This window comes from Vicugna pacos, chromosome 21, assembly GCF_048564905.1.
Source record: "Vicugna pacos chromosome 21, VicPac4, whole genome shotgun sequence".
Classification (NCBI taxonomy): domain Eukaryota; kingdom Metazoa; phylum Chordata; class Mammalia; order Artiodactyla; family Camelidae; genus Vicugna; species Vicugna pacos.
In genome coordinates this window covers 28222634-28248026 of record NC_133007.1, presented here as the reverse complement: position 1 = coordinate 28248026, position 25393 = coordinate 28222634, and the positions used below count along the sequence as shown (strand labels likewise).

At 35.0% G+C, this 25393-nt stretch overlaps 1 protein-coding gene across 4 annotated transcripts in view; it reads right to left on the bottom strand.

Annotated features, from left to right (window-relative positions):
• ARNT (aryl hydrocarbon receptor nuclear translocator) overlaps window positions 1-25323 on the bottom strand; it is a 50922-nt gene extending 25599 nt beyond the window's left edge. For 3 of the 4 annotated variants that reach the window (XM_006216953.4, XM_015250119.3, XM_015250120.3), the window contains exons 1-4: window positions 25136-25322; window positions 7970-8081; window positions 5028-5072; window positions 347-391 (exon numbers count right to left, since the gene is read on the bottom strand). In XM_006216953.4, the coding sequence (XP_006217015.1) occupies window positions 347-391; window positions 5028-5072; window positions 7970-8081; window positions 25136-25160 (227 nt within the window). In that variant the 5' untranslated portion in view covers window positions 25161-25322. Of the gene's footprint in view, window positions 1-346; window positions 392-5027; window positions 5073-7969; window positions 8082-25135 lie in introns of all 4 variants that reach the window. The other variant, XM_015250121.3, reaches the window with a different exon arrangement.
• Window positions 25324-25393: the final 70 nt, after the last annotated feature.

Here is a 25393-nt window from a genome sequence, read left to right as displayed (position 1 = left end):
TTTCCTGTCATTTTTAAGACTAAAACCACTGCCTGTATAGATTCTGTAGACCCATTTAATAATAAACGTAACCAAGAAATTCATATTGTCTGTGTTCCTGTGGATACCCAGCATGCACACTGTACAGATACCTATCACGTACATAAAAAACACTATGTAAAATATATCATTAGTTTGAAGCCATGTTACCCAAACATAAACAATAATTGTAATACTAAGTTTTGCCAGCTTTCAGAATAGAATGAGATTGGATAGAGAAATTAACTCTCACTGAGATAAAATTAAAACTCAGTGTTCTTGAATTGCCTGGTGCCACAACATGGAACAGGATGCTCTCTTACATTACCTGGCAAATCGCTCCTTATCATTAGACATCTGATCGTCATCACACCTGAAGGAGAAAAAAAGGATTAGTCCAAAGCATTACACTTGCTGTATCTATTTCACTCTGAAAGGAAAACTAGAAAGGGGTGAAAAATATTCAACAGAAAAAAAGCAATGGAGAGCTATCACAAAGCAACAAACATGATAACAATATTCCATAGAACATAAAAATCCATGACTATTATTTGTCAGGTTTCTAATGTCTCTTTCACCATTACTTATCAGACATTCCAAAAAAAAAAGATGATCTCACGTGGGCACAGCTAGTCAGCCCTGTCAACATTACTCTGAGGTTAGGGATAGTTTGGGCTTTGCTTTTTTTAAATTATGGCAAAAAACATGTCACATAAAATTTACCATCTAAACCATTTCAAAGGGTACAGTTCAGTAGTGCCAACTATATTCACACTGTTGTACAAAAGATCTCCAGAACTTTTCACCTTGCAAAACTGAAACCCTAGCCACTAAGCACCACCTTCCCATTCCCCTGCCCCCCTCCGGCCACCCAGCTCCTGACAACCGCTGTTCTACTTTCTATCTCTCTGATTTTGACTACTTTAGATTCCTCATATAAGTGAAATCATACAGTATTTGTCTTCTTGTGACTGGTTTATTTCATTTAGTATAATGTCCTCAAGGTTCATCATGTTGTAGCATGTGACAGTATTACCTTCTTTTTAAGACAGAATAATATGCCATTGGATGTATATACTGCATTTCCCTTATCTATTCATTTGTCAATGGATATCTGGGGTGCTTCCACAACCTCTTGGCTACTGTGAAAAACGGGGCAGTGAATATGAGTGCAAATATTTCTCCAAGATCCTGCTTTCAAATCTTTTGGATATATAAGCAGAAGTGGCACTGCAGGATCATATGACAATTCTGTTTTTAATGCTGTGAGGAACCTCCATATTGTTCTCCAAAGTGGCCACACCACTTTACATTCCCACCAACCAATCCTCACCAACACTTGTTATCTTCTGGGTTTTTTGATAGCAGCCATCCTAATATATTGCCTATTCATTGTAGTTTTGATTTGCATTTCTCTAATGATTAGTGATGTTAAGTATCTTCTCATATGCTTTTGGCCATCTGTATATCTTCTCTGGAGAAATGCCTATTCAAGTCCTTTGCCCATTTTTAATCAGGTTGTTTTTTTGTTACTAAGATGCAGGAGTTCTTTATGTACTTTTGATATTAACCCCTTATCAGATACATGATTAGCAAATTTTTTTTTCATTCCATAGGTTACCTTTTCACTGTTTCCTCTGAGGTACAAAAGTTTCTAAGACATAGTCTTAAATTAGGATTTTTCTTTAATGGAGGTACTGGGGATAAAACCCAGGACTTCTGCATGCTAAGCATGCACTATACCACTGAGCTATTACCACACACACACACTTATGATTTAAACAATGCACTTTATTGTTTTGATTAAGGAAACAATCCATTCATCTCAATGACTTCTACTTAATAAGCCAATAAATCCTGTTTGCTACTACAGAAACTGCAAAGAAGGATGTGATGAAAGAGGAAAACCTAACTCTAAAAACACTATTCTCTGAATGATCTAAATTTTCCTCTTCTCACCGCCACAGGATATAACAAAGATCTATCAACTTTGAGCAGAAAGTGCTTTTGGGAGATAGGTAAGGCTCACAAAATTTACAGTTAAACAAGTTATTAAGTTAGACCCAGAATTTACTGGCTCCTTTATAGGCTATAAACTCTCAACTACTTTGATCCCAAGAACTTCCAAAGTTTTTGAGAATAACTAGAGAGCAGAAGTAGAATGATGGGCAAACGTGGTGGAATTGCAGCTCAAGGACAAACGGTTTATTTCTAAGACACAAAATATACTATAAATTACATGCTGTACTCTTAATGAAAAAAGTGACCTAAGCTAAAAAAAAGACACCTATAATTTACATATTAACTTTGAATCTCAAGAATGAATCTTCTAGATGTTTGCTACAAAGTGTGGTCAGTGGACTAGAAGCAGTAGCAGCACCTAGGAATCTATTAGAATGCAGAATCTTGGGCACTGTCCCAGACCTAATGATTATCTGCATCTTATCAAGAGTTTCCAGTAGATCTGTATATGCTTTTGTTTGAGAAGTCTTATTCTAGATACCAGTAACCCGGATATTGTACCTAGAATTTCAAAGCCTTCATATTGTTAAAAATTATTTTATAGATGTTGTCTGAAAAATGTAACAAAATGACATTTGAACAAAGTGGTAAAAAGAGGTCATAGAGTACAACTTTCAAAAATAGCATCCACCAAGGAGATTTAATATTGATTTAGAGATACAATGCAAGTAAGACTTTCACTCATTGACCAAAGTGGAAAATTCCAATTTAAAAAAAATGTACTGATGGGCAAATTAAGAAATTTGGTGATTACTCTCTCAGACATAATGACATACTTGGTAAGATGAATTATGACAACCTTTTTCTTTATGGTTGGGGAAAAGACAAATGAATCTTTTTGGATTTGCATACAGTTTATGACTACTAAATTTTGTGGAAATGGACGCAATGACTCAGGGCTAGAGCTAATTAACAGGAATAAATAAGACTAGTTTACCTCTATCCTATTCATATACACAACATAGTTCCACTAATAGTATTTACTGGATTCCCAATTGGAGGAATTCTCAATAGAAGTTGGTGAAAAAGTCTATTCTTGCACAGAAATTGAAATCTCTTCCCCTCTTCACATTTGTTGACACTCATTAAGTCTCAAGAGCTCTCTTGGAGATTGTTTTCTCCAATATTTTGCAACTATTTCTTTATGGTGGCCAAGTCACGGTTGTTGTTTTCAAGAATATCTGGCAGTATTTGGCAACTAGCCAGCAGCCAGAAACACAAGCTTTAAGTTTAAATAATAGATAGATGTCACTGACAACTAATAAGCATTATAAAACTAAACAATGGCAGGCACTTTACAATATGGGCATCCTCTGTGTAAAAACAAACACTGAGGAGATTGTGAGCGTGTGTACGTGCACACATACACGTACTGAATACACTTACACGTGCCCTGAATACCTCTCAAAGGATACTTAATAAACTGGAAACTATAGTTGTCTAAGGGAAAGAGTTTTGAAGGTCTGAAATGAAAGGAAGATGTACTTTCACTACATTAACTTTGCACTGTTTAAAAATTTTGCAATAAAATGTTTATATTACTTTCAAGAACTTGGTTAATAAAACAAATAATGAAATCTGGGCAATCACATACTAAAATAATTTTTTTAAATATGGCTTCTTGACCTAGAGATTATCATACTAAGTGAAATAAGTCAGAAAGAGAAAGACAAATATCATATGGTATCACTTGTATGTGGAATCTAAAAAAAAAAGACACAAGTGAACTTATTACAAAACAGAAGCAGACTCACAGACACAGAAAACAAACTTACGGTTACCAAAGGGAAAAGGGGGTGGGGAGGGATAAATTAGGAGTTCGGGCTTAGCAGATACAAACTACTATATACAAAATAGATAAACACCAAGGTCCTACTGTACAGCACAGGGAACTATATTCAATATCCTATAATAAACCATAATGGAAAAAATATGAAAAAGAATATATATATGTACAACTGAATTGAATCACTCTGCTGTACACCAAAAACTAACACAACTTTCTAAATCAACTATACTTCAATAAAAAATCTTTTAAAATAGGACTCATTTATTTATTTCTCAATTATCTGCTACCTTGCAATGGAGAGACTACCTAGGTAATATTTTCAACTCTGAAAAAAAGAGACATGTTGCAGTCAAGGTTATCTTCCATTCTTTGTCTCGATTGCTTTCCTTACTTAAAAACAAAGCCAAGTAACTGGCCTTAAGCAAGAATAAAAACTTCCCTTCTCTGAAAGAACTCCTTCATCAATATGTTGAAAAGTCCATTTTCAGTGTTCCAGAATATTCATTACTCAAGGATATAAATTCTAATCCCTGCTCTGTAGGACAAGTCAGTGGGTATTGGAGGGCATGAAAAATTGGTACGTTAACGACCCCTCGCAGTATTCACTACCTGGTACAGCCTCCTCCCACACTGAGTCACATTTGGATCTATGACTTGCTTAGCCAATGGGACAACAACAAACGCCAATACAAATCAGAGGCTTGATAAGCACTCAGACTGGGACTTGCCCTTTGGACTGTAGCCACCACCATGTAAAGAAACTCAGTCTGGCTTCCTTAAGGATAAAGCCCACAAAGAAAGAGATACCCAGCCATACCAGCTGAGTCCAGTTCCCAGCTGACCAGGCAGTTGAATACAGTGTTAAGAGTAAGTCTACACAAGATGAGCAGAATAACCACTCAGCCAATCCACGGAATCGTGAGAAATAATGAATCGTTGTTCTTTTTAAGCCACACAACAACAGATAACTGATAGAGGATCTTGTAAATTCTCTGCCTCTCTTCACTGAGCTCCTCCCTCTGGAGCTATTACCAAAATGCCTGAAAATTTTATGGAGTATAATATGATAGGAAACTTTAGTTTTAGGATGACACACTCTCCTTAGGCCTAAAGACAAAAATATTATGAGTCAGAAATACAAAGATAATGAACTAATTTTCAATGTCAGAAATCTAGAGAAAGTTTTTCAAGATCTTACCTCAAAAATTTACTGTTCCCTTCTCCATCATCATCAAAATCCAATCTGGGGAAAGCCAACAATAAATATTATAAGCCTACTGATAATGCAGAACATTAAAACAATTAAAATTCTAAGCCCACAAGCTATCTGAACACCGACCTAAATGGAAGAAGGAAAAGAGGAAGTGGTCATATGCAAAACTGTTATTACCTCTTCCCTGTTGTACCAAACTGCACAAAGTAACTGGGCAATCAAAACAGGGGGCCTACTGATAACTTTCTTTGTCAGAGGGTAGCAATCTTTGCCAAAGCTTTAAATCCGAGTACAACCTCTACAAAAGGGGCAGGAACTCACTCAAAAAGGACAAGGAAAAATTAATATGAATAATTAAGGCCCATTTTTCTATTTGGCCATCTTTCAAAACAGTGATATTCTATAAATGAGTGATTTTAAGACCTCCAAAGGTTGCTCAATAATCTTTCTTTCCTCATTCACCTAATGAACATGTAATATATGCTATATTCCAGATACTATGCTAGATGAGGTGAAAACAAGAGACTTGCACTCAAGGGATTCTTTGCCTAGACAAATACAAATATACAAGTGAGAATGGGGAAGTGCCTTATGCGGAGCACAATCAGTAAGCTTTAAACGTTTAGTGAAAGCAGAGGTGACTTTCATTTCAAGGCATTAGGTAAGATTATAGGTAACAAAATAGGGCAATCTCCTATTAATCCCTAAACTCTATTAAACTAAAACATTACTCATGTTACTACCTTAACCCAGTGATCTTGGCATCTCTACTAGTGAGATAACCTGCTATTATGTGCCTCTACATGGGTTCTCTATGGACTACGTAGCATAATCCTCTTCCTCTCTGTAGCCCCGGATTACCTGTCAAAATCTACCATTTACCAAATAACGACATTTCTAAGAATCTATCCTGAAGAAATAACTTGAAATAGAAAAATAATTTACGTACAAAAATATTCATTGAGCAGTATACATAATAGCAAAATATTCAAAACAGTTAAATGTCCCTAAATAGCAATTAAGTACATCTCTCTATGTAACTGTTTAAAGTCATGTTTCTACAGAATATGCAATATGTCAAAGAAGGTTATTTTATACAGTTAGGTGAAAAGGCCAGGCTATATAAAACTATATAATTATATGATTATAATTACTTAAGAAATCTACATAGGGAATAAAGAATGAAGAAATTACACTAAAAAACTAATGGGAAATGACTTTGGGTAGTAGTGTTATTGTTGGTTTTATTCTTCTTCCTAACTTTTTATATATTCCAATATTTCTTTTTAACAATGTGTATTATCTTTATATTTTCCTGATTACCAATAATACATATTCGCTTCAGAAAACATGAGTATAATTAAAAACAAAAGAAAAAATAAGTCTCCCATAAGCCCACCACCCAAACATCTGATAAGTATCCTTTCACTTTTTCTGCTATGCACACATTATACATATTTTTTTCTGAGAGTTGGTATATTACATACACTGTAACCTCCTCTCAATATACTGTGAACATTTTTCTGCACCAATACATATTTGCATTTCTAATAGCTGTACAGCATTCCATTTTCAATATAATATATACTATAACTTTCTCAACCAATTCCTTAATTTTGATATTAATATTGCTTCTAGTTATTTGTCATTATGTATCACTGTAACACTGTGTTTAAGAAAGTAGACTCTAAAGCTAACCTGCCAAGGTTCATATCACAGATCTTCCACTTACTAGCTTTAGAACCTTGGGCAAGTTACTTATTCACCCTATGCCTCAGTAACTGAGTTATAATGTATAAAACTCTTGGAGACATAGCAAGTCTCAATATGTTACTCACACTACACCTTAACCCAAGGATCACTCTTTCATTACCATCAGTAGGAGGAAACTTAAGACTAGCTATAACATTAGCTACATAATTATTAAAAATAAAAGAAAGAAAAAAGGAAAATTTAATACCAAAAAGTGAGTAAAACATTATCCATTCGTTACGCCTTTCTAAAGCAACCTCTTTTCTGAAGACTTTCCCAAGCTTCACCAACCAACAGTGGTGGTTGCCATATACTAAACACACAGCACTGTATCTGTTCCTTTTGTAGCAAACCTGGCATATTCTATTGTGGCTTGTATTGTTTGTTTAATGAGGGGGAGGTAATTAGGTTTCTTCATTGATTTCTGCTTGGAGGAGGCACTGGGGATTGAACCCAGGATCTCTTGGGTGCTGAGCATGAGCTCAACCACTTGAGCTTTACCCTTCCCCCTGCATAGTCTAACTTGAATTATATTTATGTGCATAATGATTAGCCCTTTCAGAACATAAGCAAGTTAGAACTGTGCCTTATTTATCTTTGCATCCTAGTAGAAATCAGCACAATGCCTCACACTAATTAGGCATTTAATAAATAACTTTGGAATGGAATGGACTCTATAGATTCCAAATGAAGCAATGTATCAGTAACTTAGAGGAGAAATATTCTAGAGTCCAGCATTCTCTAAAATCAGAAAAGTAAAAAAGCCTACCGAAGAATTACAGGTGATTATACGACTTAAAATTATATGGCTTAAAGATGTTTAAATTAAAAAAAAATTTTAAGCCTATCAAAAAGATTTTGAGAATGCAGGTGCAAAGCTTAATGAAAGCAATGAAGTTCTCGCAGCAACAGTGAAATCTGAGCTTAGCCGTAGTCCTTTACCTTGCAGAGATTTATGGTTTTAAAAAAAATTGCTTACAAGAAACTTAGACAAAAACATCACTATCAATTCTACACAAAGAAAACTCCAAGGTCTAAAGAACGTTATCTGATAGCAGTGCAGTAAGTAGTCAAAAGAAGTGAGAGGGTTAGGAATAGCCAAGAGGGTTCAGCAACTAACAAAATCAGGCTGGTTTCGAGGAGAGACATTCATGACATACTACACCAAAACTCACCCTGGTCTCCGCTTAATAGCCCGCTGGACAATGGCTCCTCCACCTTGAATCCCGGACCCGGGATTTCCAGAGGCAATGGCTGGACCCAGTGATGGTACATCCGATGTTATTTCTGTCAGGGAAAAATAGAAATAAACATTTAAAAAAGACTGTCCTTGCTATCATCATCACCACCATCAAACTGGCTAGAAGAAAGGCTCAAGCCTGGATAAAATCTCAGTTGTTTGCTAGAAAACCCAAATGTTCATATCCAGATTATTTTCTTGAATTCTTACACTGAAAAAAAGATTTCCCTACACTTCAGTTCCCTCAACTTTGTACAGTTTGGAAGAGGTAGTACTATATTCTGCATACTTAACTTTAAAAAGTCTGTAACAGTGATGTAACATTTATCAAAAATACACACACAAGTTGGTTTACATATTTCAGTCATGCAACAAATAACTTAGCTCTTCATTTATTTCATTTAGAAAATACAGTAAAACCCCAAAATAAAAAAATCATCTAAATTCCAATACTCAAAAAAAATTACATACAGTAAAACTCTAAGTCCCTCATTATGCCTTCCTTTCCTACCCCTTTTTTTATCCTTCCCCTCTCCTTTCAATTCAGTCTCATGCCCGAGAAGTAGCCATTGGTAACAGATGAGCTCATCTTATTTTAGTTTTCCCCTCAGATTATATACATCTCTCTAATCAAAAATAGGCACATATTTTCTTAATAAAAATGGAATCCTGCTCTGCAAGTTGCTTTTGTCATTTAAATATACATCAAGGATATCCACACACACACACACACACAAAATCAGACATATAGACCTCATTCCTTACCCAAGGTTCTAAAGCTAGTAAGTGGAAGATCTATGATATGAACCTTGGGAGGTTAGCTTTAGAGTATTCTCTCTTAAACATAGTGTTACGGTTATACATAATAGCAAACAATCAGAAGCAATATTACTATCAAAGGTAGGCAATTGGTTGAGAAAGTTATAGTATACAGTATATTGAAAATGCAATACTGTACAGCTATTAGAAGTGCAAATATGCATTGGTACAGAAAAATGTTCACATGTCCATTCACTTGGACACTAAACAACACACTTCTAAATATCAATGAGTCAAAGAGGAAGTCTCAAAGGGAATAAAAAATACACTGAACTATTGGAATACTATTCAGCCATAAAAACTGACAACATAATGCCATTTGCAGCAACATGGATGTTCCTGGAGAATGTCATATTAGTGAAGTAAGCCAGAAAGAGAAAGAAAAATACCATACGAGATCACTCATATGTGGAATCTAAAAAACAAAAAACCATAAATATAAAACAGAAACAGACTCATAGACATAGAATACAAACTTGTGGTTGCCAAGGGGGTGGGGGGTGGGAAGGGATAGATGGGGATTTCAAAATGTAGAACAGATAAACAAGATTATACTGTATAGCACAGGGAAATATATACAAGATCTTATGGTAGCTCACAATGAAAAAAAAATGTGACAATGAATATATGCATGTTCATGTATAACTGAAAAATTGTGCTCTACACTGGAATTTGACACAACATTGTAAAATGACTATAACTCAATTAAAAAATCTTAAGAAAAAAACCCCAAAAAAACAGTGATTTAAAGACAGAAACGTGTGTAGACCTGATGCATAAACTTGTTTCTAGACCTCAAGATTTCAGACTTGGGGTCTGGCACACAAGTGTGTGATTATAAGGCAGGGACAACTGTCCTGCAACAAATCTGTCACTACTAATAAAGTATGTGGACATTAAAAAAAATACATTGAACTAAAATGAAAATGAAATTAAATACTGCAAAATTTATGGGACACAGCAAAAGCTATATAGTCAGAGGAAATCTTATGGCACTAAAATGCTTATATCAGAAGAGAGGAAAAGTCAAACAAGTCATCTGAACTTTCACCTCAAGAACCTAGGAAAAGTTAAAAAAAAAGAACCTAGGGGAAAAAACAAAGAAACCCAAAGCAAGCAAAAGGAATGAAATAATAGAAAACATGAAGTAATGAATTAAAAAACAGAAAAACAAATAAAAAATAAGTTACTTCCTTAAATAGATCAATAAAATTGACAAACCCCTAGCAAGACAGACAAAAAAGACACTAAACTACCAGTATCAGGAATGAAAACAAGGATATCATTACAGACCCAGAAGAAATCAGAAATAACTGGGAATACTAAGAATAACTTATATACATAAATTTGACAACTTAGGTTGAATGGACCAATTCCTTAAAAAACACAAACTAAAACAACTGACCAAACACAAAATAGGTGACATGAATGGCCCCATAACCATTAAGAAATTGAATTAATAATTTAAGAACTCTCAAAAAAAAATCCTCTAGGTCTAGATAATTTCACTGGAAAATTTTACCAAACATTTAAAGAACAGCAATTATACACAATATCCTACAGAAACTAGCTAAAGGAAGGGAACACTTACCAGTTCATCTTATGAAGCTACTATTACCCTGATACCAAAACCATACAAAGACAGTACAAAAAAAAACAAACAAAAAATGAAAGCTCAATATTCCTTATGAATAAAATTGCAAAAATCTTTAACAAAATAGTAGCAAGTAGAATTTAGCAATATGCAAAAGAATCATACAGTATGATCACATGTGATTTATTCAAGGGAAGCAAACTGGTTCAATACTTAAAAATCAGTCAGCATTATTCACCATACTAATAGGCTAAGAAGAAAAATAACATGATCTTATCAACTTACGCATTAAAAAGTATTTGCTAGAATTCAACACCTATTCCTGATAAAAATATAGAAAGGTAGGAAAAGAATGAAACAGCCTCACCATGATAAAAGAATCTACCAAAAAAAAAACCTACCACTAGTATTATACTTACTAGTGAAAGACAGTGCTTTTTACCCAAGATTTGGGAACTAGGAAAAAATTTCACTTTCATCACATACTTAAACATAGTGTAGGAAGTTCTAGCCAATGCAAAAAGGGAAATAAAAGACATATAGATCAAAAAGGAAAAAATAAAATTGTCCCCATTTGCAGAATAAATGATTGTCTATGTAGAAAATCCTAAGGAATCTATGAAAACAAACCAAAAAACACTCCTAGAATAAGAAAGTGAACTCAGCAAAGTTGCAGGATACAAGATAAATATACAAAAATCAATTGTATTTCTATATACTAGCAATTAATACAGACACCAAAACTTAAAGATACAAAACCATTTATAATAATTTTTAAAAGGAAAAAATATTTAGTGTAAATCAAATAAACATGCACAGGACTTGCATGCTGAAAGAATGCTGATGAAAGAAATCAAAGATCTAAATAAATAGAGAGATATACAATGTTCATGGACTGGGATACTCAACATCAAGATGTCAATTCTCTTCAAACTGATATGCAGGTTTAACACAATACCTATCAAAATTCTACCAAGATGTTTTTGTAGGTATAAACAAGACTATTCTAAAATTTATATGGAAAAGTAAAGGAACTACAATACCTAAAACAAAGAAAAAGTGGAAGAAGAGAATCAGTCTGATTTCAAGACTTCTAATATAGCTACAGAAATTAAGATTGTGTGGCCCTGGCAAAGGGACAGACACATAGATCAATGGAACCAAGAAATAGACTCACATAAATATGCCAAAATGAATTTGAGAAAAGTGTAAAAACAATTTAATGAAGGAAAGATAGCCTTTTCAACAAATGGTGCTAGAGCAACTAGACAGCCAGAAACAAAAAGAAAAAAGAAACAAACAAACAAAAAAAAACCTTGACCCATTTTATAAAAATTAATCAAAATGGATCATGGGCTTTATATGTAAAATATAAAACTTTGCAACTTTTTAAAAAATAGACTTTATTCTTTCAGAGCAGTTTCAGGTTCACAACAGAATTGAGCAGAAAATATAGAGAGTTTGCACATAGCCCTCCCCACCCACACATATATACTCTCCTACCCTCAACATCTCTCATCAGTGTGGCATATTTGGTACAATCGATGAAACAACATGGACACATTATTATCAACCAAAGTCCATAGTTTACATTAGGGTTTATTCTTGATGTTATACATTCTATGGGTTTTGACAAATGCATAATGACATGTAGCCACCAATACAGTTATCATACAGAATAATTTCATTGCCCTAAAAATCCCTTGTGCTCCATCTATTCATTCCTCCCTCCCTCCCGCTCCCTAAACCCCTGGAAACTATGATCTTTTTATTGTTTCTGTAGTTTTGCCTTTTCCAGAATGTCATTTGGTTGGAGAGATTAAATTTCTATTGTTTTAAGCCCTCCAATTTGTAGTAATTTGTCACAGCATGCTTGGGGAACTAATACAATAATGATGTATGATTCTTTTAACATACTCTGGATTTAACTTACTTACTTCTTTTAAATGGAAGAGGAACTTAGTGTGATGCAAGAGTAGCAGAGTTAAGGAGTATTCTTAGTGTACTGAATACAAGTACCTTCTATTAAAATCATAATTTACAGAAATTACAGTAAAATAGTAAATACTTTAATCAGTCAACATAATCTCCCAGATTTATAGAAAACCTACTTCTAAGTGACTTCCTTTCCTGAAATAGGAGAAATGATATAAAATATATGAGTGAGGAAAAGAGAAATGATAAAGGAAGTATTAAAAGTTGAATAGATAATAAAATGTTCAAAAAGAAATGTTGGTAACAATAATTCATCATATTGCTACCTTGTCTAAAATATGAAACACTTTGGATATGTTTTTTAATGTTTTACTTATTATTCCTAAAATCTACCTCTAAATTATATTTATAGTAAACTGAACCTAACCTCAAAACAAAAAACCTCTTTTATGTATGTCTTTTATTACAAGCCCAAGCATTATAACTGCTTTCATACTGGATAAAGAAAGTACTCAAACAGCCATCATTAAAATAATAATGCATCACAAAACTTCAGTAATCAAGATAGTGTGACACTGGCATGTAGACAGACATATAGACCAAAGGAATAGAGTAGACAGAACAGAAATACATCCTCACATACATGATTAAATAATTTTCAACAAGGGTGCCAAGACCCTTTCCAAAGTGGTAAAGATATTCTTTTCAACAAATGGTGCTGGGAAAACTGGATATCCCCATGCAAAAAAAAGTGAAGCTGCATCCTTCCTTCCATTATCACATACACAAAAATTAACTCAAAGTGGACCAAAGACTTGAATGTAAGACCAAAAACTATAAAACTATAAGAAGACAAAGGGGAAAGCTCCATGACACTGGATTTGGCAATTTCTTGGATACTGCAAAAGCATAAGCAACAAAAGTTAAGAAATAAGATAAACTGGACTTCATCAAAATTAAATATTTGTGTACCAAAGAACACTATCAACAGAGTAAAAAGGCAACCCACAGAATAGAAGAAAGTATTTGTGAATCATATATGTGATATGAGATTAATATCCAGAATACATAAAGAACTCCCGTAACTCAAAAGCAACAACAATAAACACAACTTGATTAAAACATGGACGAAGGATTTGAACAGACATTTCCCCAAATATACAAATGGCCTACAAGCATATGAAAAGATGCTCAGCATCACTAATGATTAGAGAAATCCAAAACAAAACTACAATGAGGTGTCACTTCACACTGGTCAGAATGGCCGTTATTAAAAAGTCTACAAATACTAAACGCTGGAGAGGGTGTGGAGAAAAGGGAACCCTCCTACACTGTTGGTGGGAATGTAATTTCGTGCAGCCACTATGGAAAACAGTATGAAGGCTCCTTTAAAAACTAAAAATAGAGTTGCCATATGATCCAGCAATCCCACTCCTGGGCATATATCTGGAGAAAACTCTAATTTGAAAAGATACATACACCTCATTGTTCATAGCAGCACTATTTACAATAGCCAAGACATGGAAGCAACCTAAATGTCTGTCGACAGATGCATGGAAAAAGAGGATGTGTGTGTGTGTGTGTGTGCATGTGTGCATGTGTGTGTGTGATGGAATATTATTCAGCCATAAAAATGCCATTTGCAGCAACATAGATGGACCTAGAGATTATCATACTAAGTGAAGTAAGTCAGAAAAAGACAAATATCATATGGTATCACTTAAATGTGGAATCTAAAATATGATACAAATGAACTTATTTATAAAACAGAAACAGACTCACAAACAAAATAAATTTATGGTTATGAAAGAGGAAAAGGGGTAGGGAGGGCTAATTCAAGAGTTTGGTATTAGCAGATACAAACTACTGTATATAAAATAGATAAACAAGGTCCTACTGTTTAGCACTGGGAACTATATTCAATATCCTATAATAAACTATTAAGAAAAAGAATATACATATATATAACTGAATCACTTTGTGATAGACCAGAAACTAACACAACATTGTAAACCAACTATACTTCAATGAAAGAAAATCGAAAAAACTACAATGAGACATTACTTCATACCCATCAGGATGGCTACCATAAAAAATTTTTAAAAAAGGGGGGGTTAGCAAGAATGGGAGAGAACTGAAACTCCTGTACACTGTTGGTAGGAATGTAAACTGGTGCAGCAACTATGAAAAATAGGATGGAGATGCTTCAAAAAATTAAAAACAAACTACTATATGGTCCAGCAATTCTGCTTCTTGGTATATGCTCAAAAGAATTGAAAGCAGGTTCTTGAAGAGACACTTGTACATGCCACGTTCATAGCAGCATTATTCACAACAGCCAAGAGGCAGAAGCAACCCAAGTGTCCACCTAGATAATGGATTTTTTTAAATGTAGCATATATATCCAATAGAATGCTACTCAGCCTTAAAAAAGAAGGAAATTCTGCAATATGCTACGATATGGATGAATCTTGAAAATATTATGCTAAGTGAAATAAGCCAGTGACAAAAAGACAAATACTACATGATTCCACTTATACGGGGTACCTAGAATAGGCAGATTCATTAAGAATGTAGAATGGTGGTGGCCAGGGGCTGGAGGAGTTGGGGGACGGGGAATAAATGTTTAATAGATGCAGAGTTTCAGTTATACAAGATGAAAAAAGTTCTGGAGGTAGATGGTGGTGATCACTGTACAACAATGTGACTATACTAATGTCACTGAACTGAACACTAAATAATAGTTAAAAAGGCAAATTTTATGTTATGTGTATTGTGCCACAATAAAAAAATTTCAATATGCAAAAAAAATTTTTGGTGGATCTATATCATTGAAATTGAAAGTTATCCACCATTTATGATTATGAAAAGATAACGTACAGAAAAGTATAAATAATATAATCCTTTTTAAAGTCTGTACGCATAACAAAAGCCTGGAAGAATTCATCTGACACTTATTGCATGTTGCAGATCCTACAGATACAGCGATAAACAGAAGAGGCAAAAATCTTAACCCTTAACAATTTCACATTAGTGGGACAGAAAGAGAAAATTGAGAAACAATTAAAATATAAATTGAGTTGACAATATTAAACTGAGATTTTATAGGTAAAAAAATGGATAAACATAAATTTTATATGGTTTGAGCTAACAGTATGTTATATAGTGATAAATGTGGAGAAAAATAAATGAGGGGAAGCCAACTGAGACGTATATAAAGGTTCAAGCAATTTTAGATAATAAAGGAAGGCCTCACTGAAAAGGTAATATTCAAGGAATGGTCAGAGGGAGATAAGGGAATAAACTATGCAGGTTTCTAGGGGAAATGCATTCCAGGCAGAGTGTAAAGACCCAGAGGTGAAAGCATGCCTGTTAAGTTCTAGAAATAGTGTGGATGACATCATGGCTAGAGTGGAGTGAGCAGATGTTATGCAATAAACTATTAACAGTGGTTATCTCTGGAATGGCATTTAGAGACTTCTATATTTGATTTTCTACATACCCATATTGTTTTGTTTTTTATATTAAACGTGTATTACTTTTACAATCAGAAGATGTATGATCCCAATTTTTTAAAAAGAACATTTATGTGTGTGTGCTTATGTGTGTGGCATGCACTGAAAACCTGAGAGAACACAGCTTAATCTCTAAAGTTAGATAAATCTAGATTCCAGTCCTAGGATTACCATTTACCATGTGTACGACCTTGGGCAAATTATTTAATCTCTGAGTTAGTCTATAAAATGTAGCTAAAAACAGGGCCTACCTTTGGGGAAGATTAAATTAGTGCTTAGCATAGCACCTGACACACTGTAAGTACCCCTTAAACAGCAGCTTTGTAAAAATACATCAAACACTAATATGTAACTGATCTTGTCTTTACTAACTTTTTCATTATAAAAGTAATATATTAAAATATGGATATACATTAAATCAAATGTAGAAGACTCTAAAAATATTCAACACAGAAGCAAACAGTCAAAGATAAAATTCTCCATACATATACCCCAATTCTCTCCTCCACAGGAAACTGATGTTAATATTGATATGAACCCTTTCAGTCCTTTTTCTACACACCATGTATTACAAGGTTTTAGTAATTTTTGGATAGCAAAGGGGAGGGAACATGTTATATTTATTCTGAAACTTTTTTTCCATGTAACTATATATTAGAAAGTGTGTCATGTCAATAAATACAGAGTTAGCTCATTTTTTAAATATACAGTACTTCATAGCACAAATGTATATATTTTTGACATCCAAACTATCACTATCATAAATAAGGTTTCAATGAATATCCTTGTATATCTCTGAGCACAGATGCCAGTATTTCCACAAAACCAAAAAATTTCTGAAAATGACTAGCTGTATTTAAAGGAGCATATTTAAAACTGCCCATTACCCTCCAAGAAGGTCATACAAATAAAAGGCCTCACCAATGGTATCAAATTATCCATAACTCCAACAGCACTGGATCTTGGCAATCCTTCAAATTTTTACTAATTTTCTAGGTATAAAATGATTATTACTGTTGGTTTAAGGTAGATTTCTCTATTATTAATAAGACCGAGTATATTTCATATGTTATAATCATTAACCTTTTCTTGTTTACCCTATATAAATTTTAAATAGTATATATAACTTTCCTAAGAAAAAACAAAATTTTCCCATAAAAAATAAATTCCATACTTTCAGTAATAGGTTTACATGAGATCTAAAAAATTAGACGAATTTAGAGAAAGAAAAGATAATTCTGAGATGGTTTAAATTAAGGTCCCTAGCAGTCCCTAGCACACAGAAGGTACTCAACAGGAAGGAAAAACTAAAGGAAATAAAGCAGGCAGCCAGCCAGCTAGGACGTTTCAAAAAGGCAGGTCAAGCTGGGCCTCAGAAAAAGTAAAGGAGAGGAAAAAGGCAATGCACATGGACAAAAGAATATGAGCAAATCCTAAAGGGAGGTAAGAAAATAGCTGTGAGGGCTGTAGGGAAACAGGCCTAGAAAGAGCAGAGTCTGCATTCAGGAGAAAATATAAGGTGTCAAGTACTATTCAATTGAAAGAAGGCTTTAAATGCCAAGATGAAACCTTAATTCTGATTCAATCAGCAACTGAAAGTCAAAACATACCTTTAAGTCAGAGTGACAAGAAGAAAATGTAAACTAAAAGATTAATCCGACAGATTTAAAATTGAATAGAAGCAGGGAAACAAATTAGACTAATCAAAAATGAGGAAATAAAGGCCTAAATTAGTATGAAAACAGGATGAAAAGATAAAGAAACCTCTGAAATTCTAAACTATGCAACTTCTGAATAAGGATAGTATGCTAAATGTATATACATCTACTTTTACTCTTCTGCCCTCCCCTCCCCCAAATAATATAAAGGAGAAAAACAATTTTATACAAGATATAAAATCACCTGAATGGAAAAAATGGGAGGAAGAAAAAAAGAAAATATTTGGCAACTGGGACCCTTGAAAGACCCTAAGAACTGAATTCTAAGCCAGCAAGGGAAAAAGCAGAAAATTAACCCTATTTACACATCAAATGCCCCAGGCTCAGAAACTGGTGACCCCAGGTACCTCTGTGGGGAGGTGTAGAGGGCAGGGCAAATGAAAACTAAAATAAAAAGGATTTGTTCAATATCTTTTTAAGCAGTAGGTGGATTCCCAGATCCTCTCGCTGTTCCTTCTAACATGGAAACTGCCCATACTTCACTCAGTCAAAAGCTGATTTATTCTCTAGAGAGTTAAACCAGAGCTCCTCTGGTCAGGGGAACACCAGGCAAAGTTGAAAGTGACGGTACCACACTGAAAACAGGGAAATTAACAGAAATATGTATGCAAAATGGATGATTCACTTTTCGCCTGCCTCTTTCCTGTGTTCCATGTTTCCTCTTTCTTGGTTTACTCCCTCCTACTGGTAAAGTACATCCTTTAGCAAGTTCCTGAGAAAGAATAAAAAGGATACCTTGGGTGCATGAAAATATCCTTCTTCTAATTTACTGACAGTTTGCTTAGGTATAGAATTTTAAGTTGGGAGATTATTTTCTCTCAGAATTTCGAAGGTATTGCTCCATTGTCATCTATCTTCCAGTGTGACTACTGAGAAGCAAAACAAATTTGATTCCTTAAAAATAATTTACCTGACCATTTTTTTTTTCTCTCTGGAGCTTATCTGATGCTGAAATTTCATGATAATGTGCCCTGATGTGGACATGATTTCATTCACTAGACTGGTCCCTTCAATTTGAAAACTCGTGTCCTTTACTTTTGGGACATTTTATTTAAATGAAAATTAAAAGGTTGGTTAAAAGAGATAAAAATGGACATACTGGGGAGAAGGAGCTGAGAGAAGCGGGTAGACAACTGCTGTTTTGTAACAAATTATGTAAAACTAAGTCTTTAAATATATGCATGGATAATTTTGATTAAAATAACCTTTAACATGTGTAAATAAATCTATTTTAAATATATATTTTATAGTTAAAATGTTTTATATGCTTTATATGTTTAAAAATGCTTATTTTTTATTAAAAAAAAAGGTGTGATAACAAATCAGATAAATACATTAAAAAAAAAAATCCAAGCACTTCTAATTGCTTAGCCTGGGAAACTGGAAAAACTATGATGTCACAAGATATACAGAAGAATGGCAGCAGATTTGAAGGAAATACTGGTGAACATAATACATAAATAACATGTTAAAGATTATTCAAATAGAGATTTTTTTTAAGTAGACGAAAATATAGAAAAGAAGCTTATGTGAGAAGACAAGAGTGAAAATTTTAGAAGGGTCTTCAATATATAAAATGAGGGGAAGGAGATAGAGTAGTTACCAAATAAATGTTTAATTGAGGTAGGTAGGTAGGCAAACAGAAATGACAGAAGTTGATTGGCTCACTAATTAATAAATCAATTAAGAGTCCCAGCCCCAGGAGTGTGACTAGAAAGGGAGAAGCATAATGAATAAGATAAAGAAAATGAGCAGGCTTAAGGGACAAAGAAGAAGCAGTCAGTAAGAAAGAATAAGCAATATAGTGTCTCTGAAGACAAATTCAAGCAGCTCACCAAAAAGGCACAATTATGAGCTATGAATAGTGAGGGAAGGAGTCCAGTAACAACCCTGAAAATTATTTAAAGAGTTGAAAAACTATTACGAGAAAAGAATATAGGAAGTTATAGAAAAGGTTTTAGGAACTGCAGCACTCTTCTAGCTCCCCTTTTAGCACCTTGCACTCAGCTCTCCATCTAAGCAAACGTGTCATCCTCACTGCCTGATACAGTATTTCACCTTCTTCATCTACAAAAAAAGACAATATCCTACCCTCCTCCTTCTCAAAAAGTATCCACTGTACTACATTTCTGTAGGAAGTGACTTTAAGTCACAACGGAGAAAGTCTTATAACTTAGCAGCTAAAAAATGATGACTATGTAAAGACCACAAACAATAAATGTTGGTGAGGATGTGGAGAAATGGGAACCTTTATACACTTGTTAATGGGAATGTAAACTGGTGTAGCCACTATGGAAAACAGTATGGAGGTTTCTCAAAAAAATAGAAACAGAACTACCATATGACCCAGCAATTTCACTCCCAGGTGTTTATCCAAAAAAACCCCAAAAACACTAATTTGAAAAGATACATGCACCCCATTGTTCATAGCAGCATTATTTACAATTGCCAAGTTACAGAAGCAACTTAAGTGTCCATCAAAAGATCAATGGATAAATAAATATATATAATGGAATACTACTGAGCCATAAAAAAGAAATGAAATGTTGCCATTTGCAACAACATGGACGGACTTGGAGGGTATTATACTAAGTGAAATAAGTCAGACAGAAAGATAAATATTGTATGATATCACTTATATGTGGTATCTAAAAAATAAAACTAGTAAATGTAGCAAAAAAGAAACAGACTCAAAGATATACAGAACAAACTCGTGGTTACCAACAGGGAGAGGGAAGAAGAAAGGGGCAAGACAGGGGTAGTGGATTAAGAGGCACAAACTACTCTGTATAAGACAAATAAGCTACAAGGATCTATAGTACACAACATAGGGAATGTAGGCAATATTTTATAGTAAGTATAAGTGGAATATTACCTTTAAAAATTGTGAATCACTATGTTGTACACCTGAAACTTACCAAAAAAAAACAACTTATACTCAATTAAAAAAAAGAAAAATACTCCTAAAACACAGAATATTGACTGTGCAGATGAACTGCCAGCAATCAAATTGTCTGTACTGCCTACTAGCTATGTGACTTCAGACAAACTATTCACCCTGTGCCTTAGTCTCATTTGTAAAACAAAGATATTAACACATATAGGATTCTTATAAAGATTAAATGAGATAATACATATGAGGATTAAGTGAGATAATATATTTAGAACAATATGTGGCATATAATTATTAATGTTAGCTATTATAAATTAATTCAGGCTTAATTAGTGTTATGCTTTCAAAGGTATTTTCATGTTAGTGCATAAAGATATGAACCTCCAATGCCAGGCCTTACAACATTCATTTATTCAGCATTTACTGAACTTTAGTCCTACCTACTAGGCACCACTGTGAGCAATAGGGAGCTGTGGTGAACAAGGAAAGTAAAGCATCCTGCTCTCATGGAACTTAAATTATAATTAAGTTGTTAAAGTTATAAACTTAGTTTGTCTACTCAGCTATAGTTAAAATGTGAAGGGGCAAACACAGAATGCAGAAATGATGAAAAGAGATGCAAATTTAGAGAATCTATGGAAACTGGGAGATGGCTTCTAACACAGAATAGCAAAAAAAAAAAAAAACAGGAAAGTGCAACCTGGCATATAGTAGGAACTTAATAAACGTTTAATAAATGTGCCCATTCCTCTCTCTGGGTTTCCTTCCGTGTAAAATGGCAGGGGTTATCTTGATTTCAAAACCAACGTTCATTAATGTCTACTTATTGAAGACATCATGGCACATTAGGCAGTATTCTTAAAAACAGATGGCTCTACAAGCAGGGCCTATAATTGGCTGTGGATGCTGGGCCAAAAAGACTCCACTGAGCTCAGGCTTGCATTTCAGGACTTTAAGTGAATTATTTTATTGCTACATCTAAATGAAATCAGCTATACAACCACAGAGACACTAGATAGCTTTGACAGAAATGTCACCCTTGCACCCCAATACAGGACTATACTGCTAGAGAATTAACATTTAAAATAAATATTGTAAATAGCCTGAAAGAGAAAAAAAGATGGTTCCAAAGACAGTTTCCACAATCAAGGACTCAAATTTTACTAGTTTTGAAATTAAATAGGCCCCAGATGTCATGGCCTAAGTAAAATAAAGGAAAAAGGTTTTAGTTTCCTTGAGTGTTGCAATTTAGCTTTTGAAGATCAACCACCTCTTGGCACTGTGGGAATTTCTATTGTTACTGCCTTAGAAGAAAGTCATCCATAGCAGAGAACCACAAAAGACTTTCACAAAACATCCATAAAGCAACATATTATTCTCATCTGTTAGTGGATCAGTTGAGTAGAGGAGTAGGGCTGGAACACAAAAAACTAAGGTGAGAGACCATTATTTCAAAACAAGAAAACCAGAGTTCCAAAAATGCCAAAGTATCTACTTCTTAATTTCTAAGAAAACAGAAAAGATGCAGGCTGATGCCACAAATCTAACAGCATACAAAGTATATGGATTAAGTTTTTTTTCAAAAATGTTAATTGTATTTCAATTGCTGAATTAGTAAAATATAATTAAACACTTTTCAAAAAGGTTTTTGTAATAGAATACAATTTCAAAAGTATCTTGGCATCTTAATTTTATATTGCATAAACTCCTATTTTCCCATATCTGAAGAGAGTAAGTAAAGGTACTGGGTAAGAAACCTGTAAATTGATGCTTTAAAAACTATATTTATGGAGGAAAAAATATGTGAAAAGAAAAAGTTTTCCTAAATGTCAGCCTTACAAACCCAAACAACTGTTCCTTCCTTTGCCTTCTACCTATTCTCCATCCACAATAAATGGTACCTAACAGCACAAAAGAGGTCCAGAGAACACCAGAATCAAGGGGAGAAAAACCTGCACTCCTACAAACTCATTAACGTCTCTGCTTTGAATACTGAATTGTAAATCAAATAAGAATCTGTTCCCAACCAGTGCCTTAGCCAATGCATTGACAAATTACATGTACAATTTAAAAAGTGTTCCTCAAAATTGTTAATGTTCCATAGACAAGAAAGATATAGCCTAAGACTTCATGGACCACCTAACCCACCCACTTCCAGTAGAAGTAATGGAAAATAATAGAATATGAAGAATTATCAATTACGTGGAAAAAAAGACACTACCACATTAGAACTATTATTTCAACATAAGTCTTAGAGATTGGGGTATAAACCATATTTTACTCTTCTTTTGATCCAGCACCATGTTAAGACATAGTGAAAAATGCAACGGAACCAGGTTCCCTGCAAGACACTGAAGTGCCACCAACAGTCTCTAAATCATACTATAAATATGACTAAAATGATCAAGTATTGTTATTAACGCTAGGGATTAACTTAAATGAAGCTGAGATGAGTTAAATAATTATTATCAAAATCCTTTGCAGACATATGTGACGACAGAACAAACAAGAGCTACAAGGGAACTTAACAACTAGCAAAAAGACAAAGTAGGAAAAAACTCAAAAAGAAATAGATATGATGTCCCCAGTCCCTAAAATGGCTCTAAGGAAAAAGTTTTGACTGTGCAATAAAGAATGCTGACCTGAAAACCATCAACTTTCTTTTCACTTAGCACAGTACATTTCCACGTTGTGTCCCTACATTCATGGTCTTCATTTCCCAAAATGCAACAGGTTACCAAAAGTCCACACTGCAGCTATGGTCTCTTCCTTTTGATATAAAAGGCCAAAAGGAGAAATGAAGGAAGAAAATGCATATACTAATTTAATTATGTGTTGGCCTTGAGATCAATAATTTGGAATAAATGGGAGAATTCTTCAACATCAAAGAAGCAATCTAAAAATTGCGGAAGCAGGCTGCCAAAGGGCGATAAACAAAATAACAGTTTCATCGTTAGCAAGGATTCTGCACAAATAAATGCTATTTTCTGCTTACAGATTTAAACTGATACTGATATGAAAATGTGGTTAAGAGATTGTCATTCTGGTTACTGTTGTTTAAAAAACAAAATAAAGCAACCCCACCCACACTGCTGGAAAAAAGGTTCTGACATATGCACTACGTTTGTTTACTCAGGCCACCTCTTAATAAGAGAAATGCTTAGCAACTTGACTAAGGTTATAGAAGTATTTTGCAATGTGTTATCAGTTTTTAAATCTTGTTTATTTACTCCCTAGTTAACAGATAGGCTATTTTACTCCAAGGTCAGGTTTGCCATAATAATAGCAACTTTCCAATTTTATTCCATCACTCAGCACTTCCTGCAATGGAATTTTAGCCATTAATTTTATCTCCTTTTCCTCTAAAAACGTTAAAAGAGATTTTAAAATATTATATTGACATATGACAAATTAACTTCTTTAAATAGCTCTGTTCCCAGAAACCTGGTAGGCAAGACAGTAAATTTCACAGTGATTCAACTGTAACAGCCAAAATCTGGGTATTGCAAAATAATAGTGCCTTTCAGAGACACGAAAAAAATCCAATCTAAATTTCAACAAGGGAACAGTAGTGAATCCCTTCCATTCCTGTATTTTCAAGTTATTCACCCTTACCTCTCAATTCTTTTTTAATGCTATCAAAGATAGGTATTTCTGGGAAATGGCCAAGGTCAGCAAGGTAAACTAGGATTCCTAAAATTAAATACTTCCTAGGGAGAAATAACTGTGTAATAGTGGAAGGAAGACTAGGAATTTGAAGACCCGAACTGTCTAGACCTGCTGCACTACACCCCACTCCATCTCTTAGACATTACTGATTACATTTTTTTTGAAATGTTCAAGCTCTCCCTTTAGAAGAGATGTTCACTGAGAAACAGCATGCAACTGAACTTTACTCAAAGAACGGGAACTGTCTCGACCTACATCTAATAAGATTTAAACCTGAAGTCCTGGATGCATGCTGTCGGCAAGATCCATCCTGAAAATCAAACATTACACAAATGTCTGCAGCTTACAGACACTAAAGGCACCTCTTAATTCATAAACACAAGTTTCAAAGGCAGCCCGGGGGCGGGAGGGAGAAGGTACAGCTTTTTTTTTTTTTTAAGAGAAACCCAGTGTAAAATCAAAGATTTTTAAAATTTAAAATCCAAACGTCTGGAAGTAACATCTAAGCTAAACAGCAAAGTGGTCCAGTGCTTAGGAGTCCAAACTACTTTTGAAGTAAAACAAGCCACTCTGCCCAGTTACTGGGCATCAAGCAGGTCCACAGTGGGCAGAGGGTTGAAACAGGACCACATCCATCGCACACCAGAACGCCGCCACAAGAGCGGAGACAGCCTAGCCCCGCGCGGATAGCCGCTCCAACAGAACTCTGGGCAAGGAATCCCCAAATCCCACCCGCCTGCTCCCTCCCTCCCTTCACCTCGGGTCTCCCCAGTTCCCCAGGGTCGGGCCCCTCCCCCATGTCACTCTCCTTCCCCACCGTTCCCACCGTCCCCCAGCCACCCCCACGCACCCCAGCGCCCTCGGCCCCAACTACGGCCCCTCAGCCCTGGGTCTCCCCGGCTGCCAACCCCTTCGGCCCCTCCTCTTCTAGAGGCACCCCAGTACTCCGTCTCCTCACCGGGGTTAGCAGTAGTCGCCGCCATGGCCGCAGATGCCACCGCCGCTGCACCACCCCCACTAGTGGGAGGAGCCGCCGCCACCGAACCGGGGGGAGGGGGAGGGGAGAGCCACTCCCCAGACGCGGCGTCCCACTGCCGCCACCGCTACCGCGGAATCCAAGATGGCGGCTGCAGCAACACCACAGTCCCCCGCCTCTACGACTGAGAGGCCCCGCCCATGGAGAGGCGTGGTCGCCCCAAGGCCAGCCTCCTCGGGA